The sequence below is a fragment of the Sesamum indicum genome, linkage group LG10 (assembly GCF_000512975.1).
Source record: "Sesamum indicum cultivar Zhongzhi No. 13 linkage group LG10, S_indicum_v1.0, whole genome shotgun sequence".
Lineage (NCBI taxonomy): Eukaryota > Viridiplantae > Streptophyta > Magnoliopsida > Lamiales > Pedaliaceae > Sesamum > Sesamum indicum.
The window spans coordinates 3539993-3546022 of NC_026154.1; the positions used below are offsets into that span (position 1 = coordinate 3539993).

At 31.3% G+C, this 6030-nt stretch overlaps 2 protein-coding genes across 2 annotated transcripts; both read right to left on the reverse strand.

The window, feature by feature from the left end:
• On the reverse strand, nucleotides 1406-2461 carry LOC110012706 (mavicyanin-like). Its single transcript, XM_020697351.1, has 2 exons — nucleotides 2053-2461; nucleotides 1406-1953 (listed from the first exon to the last, which is right to left on the reverse strand). Exons 1-2 carry the CDS (start codon nucleotides 2222-2224, stop codon nucleotides 1616-1618), a joined length of 510 nt encoding a protein of 169 aa, XP_020553010.1. The 5' UTR covers nucleotides 2225-2461; the 3' UTR covers nucleotides 1406-1615.
• LOC105172036 (mavicyanin-like) lies at nucleotides 4186-4950 on the reverse strand. Its single transcript, XM_011093376.1, has 2 exons — nucleotides 4779-4950; nucleotides 4186-4601 (listed from the first exon to the last, which is right to left on the reverse strand). Exons 1-2 carry the CDS (start codon nucleotides 4948-4950, stop codon nucleotides 4186-4188), a joined length of 588 nt encoding a protein of 195 aa, XP_011091678.1.

Below are 6030 nucleotides of genomic sequence, written 5' to 3' on the forward strand. Positions count from 1 at the left end.
ATTAATATAAAAAATACATTCAAAATTTATTTTTTAAGCATTTGAGTTTTTTTATTGTAAGTGTTTATTATGTGGTAGATGAGCGTAAAATAAATGTCTAGTCAGTAACAAAAAACCACAAACCTAAAAGTAAATTCCCTATTTTTTTCTATTTTATTGCTTATGTGCAAGGAATTTTTTCATGTAAGTGCTTATGTTGTAAAAAATAATAAAAAAATATCCAAACAGTTTAAAAAAAAAATCTCTGATTTTGTCTATCTCAACAAATCATTTTTAAATTCGATGGCGGAAGTCTTGAAATTGCCAAAAATATTAATTATGGTTTATTATTTATCACCCTTATACGTGGATTTCTCGATTTTTCACCCCCGTTATATACAGGGTATGTAGTATATGCAATTAATTTTTTTTTAATGACTAGACCCCTACTACAATTTAAATTTTTTTATAAATAAAATAATAAAGCATATTAAGTATTAAAATGAATTTTGACCATAGATGAAAGTAAATTTTCGAATTTAAATTTAAGTTCATAAAATTATATTTAGATTTAATATCAATTCTGGTTATTATTTCTTATTTTTTTAAATTTTCATTGGCCTGTTTTTAATTTTCAAATGTAAGAAAAAAATTCATGTTAATTTCAAAAAGTTGCTTCTATATAAAAAACTGACTAATTGTTTTGTATGATTATGTTAGTTTGTAATCAAACTCATTAACTTAATTTTCCAAAACAAGATAAAAGGATATCACTGTAAAATACTAATGATCTAATCAATTGGATTTTTAAATTTAAAATAATTTTATTGAAGTTATAATTTAGAGTTTTTTTTCCTCCAAAAACTGAACACAAGCTTGGTCTTCTCTTTTTTTCACAAACTTTCAAGTCACGTGCCGTTTTTGTTAGTTGTTAACGGAGCAGGACCATTTTCGTTAAAAAAATATGATTTTGAAACTAAAAGTGTTGAACACATAAAGCGTGTTTTTGCAAGTGAGAATGACCCTATTTAGTGGGATCAAAAGTGATATTTTGCCTTTAAAATATATATATATAATAATTTTATGAGATGTGATTCTAAATTCTTTATCACAAGTTAGAAACATTAAATTCTTAGGATAACGATTAATTTAGACTAACAATTAATTTAAATGTATCATTTTATTAAAATAAAGATGTTGATAGTATATTGTAAAATGTTAATTAAGATAATTAATTTGTGGGATGATCGATATAAAATATTAATAAAGGTATATGAAAATTTAAAAACTTAAAGGGCTGTGGTGTATTTGCATTTAGCTTAAACTTAATTAATTAAGGGGGATTTTTGTAATTATCAAAAAAGTTAATTTGACATATCTCATCCATCACATTAGTTCTTGATTAACTATCAGTATAAGACGAACGATAATATAATTAAGCAAAAACAATTAATGTGTGATATACAACTCCTCAAATTTCCAAAATATTCATCAAGTCAAGAACCTACGTAGGTACCGAAATCTTATATTTTAAATTACCAAAAACCTATACTCTAAGCTGTATGATCGATGTTGTAATAACAATAATAGTAGTAGGATAGGTGGCAGTGGTTCCTGCAGCAGGCTTGGGTTGCCACTAGTGCAGGTAAAGAGCCAAAACGCATGAAGCCAACAGCCCAAGGTAGAGTTTGCCGAAAGAGAGGGGCGATGCACTGCTAGCAGTCCGCATGCATACTCTGGCATTTGGGGGCGACGGAGTGCTCTTTTCTTTGTCGATCTTGATTGCCACCTTTTGCTTGTCTTGCTGACACATGTTGGAGTAGCTGCAGATGTAGTAGAAGGTGCCGGGAGTGATGATATCCAGCTCGTCATTTCCACTGTTGTATCTTGAAATTGGAGAATTTGAGTTGCACATGTTGTAATCTTGTTGGCTCACTTCCACCACATCGTGTTTTTCAGGGTCATAGTTGAATACTGCATGCATTGGGCATAATTAAAAAGAGTAATGGGACTAACATAGGCATGATTCGTCAGATTTGATCAAATCAAACTATCTAACAAAGAACGCGTTACCTATCTTGTCACCAACTTTGAACGTGTGGCTGGAGGCCCATTTTTCGTAGTCAACGCCGGTATTAGTCCAACCAGCAGAATCACCGACTTTGTACACATTGCCTGTCGACCCTCCCAACAAAGTCATCAGGATTAAGAAGAAAACAACACATGGTTTGGTGTAATAAGCCATTGATGGATGCTTAAAACCTGATCGATCAAGCTAAGATGGTTGCACTTTCAAGAAGCCGATGAATGATTGAGTGGAGCAAACCACCTCGACTATATATATATAGTTGAAGGGATCTTATTCAAATTTGGCAAGTTTTCAGGTTCGGAAACTATCCTTAATTGCATCAAGAGCTCTAGTACGGGATGTTCCGAGGAAGGAAGAAAGCAAAGGGGTTCGAATTTTATGTATGAGGCTCTTTAGTTTCCTGTAGAGATTTGTTAGATAAGGGAACAATCATATCACTTTCCAAATTGAATTAAGATCTCAATCTAGAATCATGGATGCATCCAAAGTTTCCTAATTAATATTTCGAAAAATCATATTTTTGATCCCATATGTTGGGATTATTTTCAATTTAGCCTCATTTGTCATAATTTTTTTATATTAATCTCATAAATTAAAAATCATCTCAATTTTAGTCCTCGTGTATATTCTCTGTCAAATAATTGATAGAGCCATTAGTATATTGGACGAAAAAAACATATGATGACTAATATTCAGAAAAATTTCAATTTATGTGATGTAATTTAAAAAAATTATAACAATGGATTAAATTAAAAAAGATTCTGACATATACTAAAAATATCCTTAATATTTTAAATTAGTTTAATGTTGATCCGAATCTATATATGTAAACTTTACAGTGTTAGAAAGCGTCACCAAACACCAAAACAACAGTTACATTTATTTGAAGGCTGTAAATTATGCTGACCTCTCCATTATTTCTTTGCCAAAGCAACTATATATAATAATAAGGAACCTTGTACTAATTAAAAGGGACAATTACAATGTCCTCCCTGATATTTAATTTAATTATATGTAAAACCCTTTAAATTTAAAAAATTATATTTACATCCCATAACAACAATGATCATTAATAAGCTCTAGCATTCTTGATAAAAATAACTTTTTACCCTCCATTGTAAATTACACAAATATCTCTTAAGGTTTTTGAAATTACAGACACGCCCCCTTAATTATAAGGTTTCTCATATTACAATTGCCCTTTTAAAATAGTAACTGTATATTAAGTGACTACTTTAGCAGTTTGAACTAAATTTTCGAATTCAAATTTAGTTGACTTTATCGCAACACACAATCAATTTTTGGCAGATTCCAAAATTTCTGGAAAAGAATTGGCAAAAAAATACTCTGAATAGGACTATACATTTACTAAATTTTATGAATTAGTCGTAAAAATGTGGTAATAATATAATAGTGGACCAAAATAAAATTGAAATAAAGTTAAAGGACTAAAATAGTTTTTTTTTTCAATTTTTTAAATTCAAAATCATTTTTATTAAAGTAATTTAGAATAGACTTATTAGTATTATGAGATATGATTCTAATTTTTTTTATCACAAATTAGAAATATTAAATTTTAAGATGAGCACAAATAAAATAAATTTCAATGTACTGTAATTTTTTTAAAAAATTAGAGGGGTGTGTGCACTTAGCTTAAACTTTAAGGGGGTTTATGTAATTATCAAATAATTGAAGTCAACTCAAAGGTAAACTTATATTTGTATTCAATTTTTATGTTGACGTTGACAAATTATACAGTTAATGGATCTATTTGTTAATAAGAGAAAATGACAAGGGTATTAGATAAACTTCAAAAAATCTACGTACGTGTGAGAGGAAGTTGTAATTATCTCTAATTAAAACAATACAAGTTTAGCGTTTCTTGAAAATCATTATATATATATATTGATTTTATAATAGTGTCCTAATTGCAAAGATCGATTTTTCATTACAACTTATATATATAATCGTCAAAATTCAGAAAAATTAAACAAGTCAAGAACCTACCATAATTGTATATCTTTTAAATGAAAAACTTGGATCCCTAGCTCTATGATCTTATAATTAAAGTATGTAGTATGCTAGCTAGCAGTTGGATGAAGCTTGAAATGTTGCAACTAGTGGAGATAAAGAGCCAAAGCACATGAAGCAAAAACCAAGAGTCCGCCGAGGTGTTTGTTGAAAGGGCGGGGTGATGCTGATGCAGTAGTGTTGCGCTTGCATACACCTGCTGGTGGTGTAGAGTTGGTGCCTGGTGATGAGGGGCTGGTGCCTGGTGGTGAGGGGCTGGTGCCTGCAGGAGGTGACGGAGTTGTGTCGTTGCCCGACGGGGAGACATTGATTTCGACCTTTTGCTTGTTATTCAGACACCTGTTGGGGAAGCTGCAGATGTAGTAGAAGTTGCCAGGAGTGGAATACTCAAGCTCATCGTCCCCACTGTTGAAAGTCTCAATTGGATCATTTGAGTTGCATGTTTCGTAATTTTCTTGGGTCACTCGAGTCACATCATTGCTTTCCTTGTCATAGTTGAATACTGCATTATGTACAAAAAGAGTTTAAGTTCTTGAGCACTCAAAAGAAATCCATGCAAAAAGTAAGTTGGGACGTTGTATAAGAAACATTATGATGTAAAAATAATTACAAATTACAATCATGTTGGAAGTGTTGATTTGCAAAAAGTAATCAATCACAAAATAAGACCATTACATACCTACAGTGTCACCAACTTTAAACGTATGAGCGGAGGCCCATTTTTCATAGTCAACTCCGGTATTAGTCCAACCAGCAGAATCACCAACTTTGTACACAGCACCCATCGACCCTTCCAAGAAAGCCATCATCAAGAACATCAAAACAACACACGATTTGATGTAGTCAGCCATTGATGCTAATTAAGATTAATTTCTTGCAAGAAAGTCGATGGTTGCAAGAAGATGATGAATGATTGAATGAGCTGAATACTTCGCCAAGGCCCACTATATATAGTTGGAGGGATCGATCTTATGGAAATTTGGGAAGTTTTCACGTTTGGTAACTAACGTTTGGAGATTGCCTTATTTGCAATTAAGAGTAGTTTTAATAGAGGAAGGGAAGAAAGCGTTTCCTTTCATGAACGAGGTTTCTCATACGGAGATTTTTGTCTGATTTGCTTTGGTTCTGCAACACATCCCAAATTAAATTCAATGTAGAAGCATGCATGCGTTTGTCGATTTTAAAATCTAACTCACACCCAATTTAGTCGATTTTAAAATTTAACTCACACCCAATTTAGTCGATTTTAAATCAATAATATGACAAGTGTAATATACCAGTTACTAATTACATAACAATTGCATCACACTTACTTTGTGATTGATTTAGTTCAACCAAATCTGATTTTGGTCAAAATTTTCTCAAATTTTCCTAGTTTTTTTTTTCAATTTTAGAGCTGATCCGATTTATATATGTAAAGTTTACAACAAATTACATATAGCGTCAGAAACAAATATATTATTCCATGAGCAAGAGCAAGAGCAAGAGCAAGGTGTTTATTATTAATTTCTACGAGAAAGCTGCCTTAATGACTTGTGTACAAGTGATTGTCGTGCAACGAAAACCACATAATTCCCTTCTAAATGTAATGTTCGTGAAATTTGTGGTTTAGTTGAAAAGAAAATGTCTAATTAAAGTATATTGGTGAAAGAATTCCGGACAAGAGCCATTTTGCTCCAGTCATATATATAATTGAAGTTTTTTTTATATAATATTTTGAGTATATATAGATTATAACACCCCTAGCCAATAAATAAATAAATAATTCTCAATGAGTCACAGACACGTATATCATAAAGAAGTGAACTTCTTACAGACAGGCCAGTAATTCTTTGTTCAAAACATTTCTGTAATATGCCTAAATCAGTGTAACTATATATCCTTTCAACTAACCATCACATGTGGCTGATATTCGTGCGTCGATGCACGAT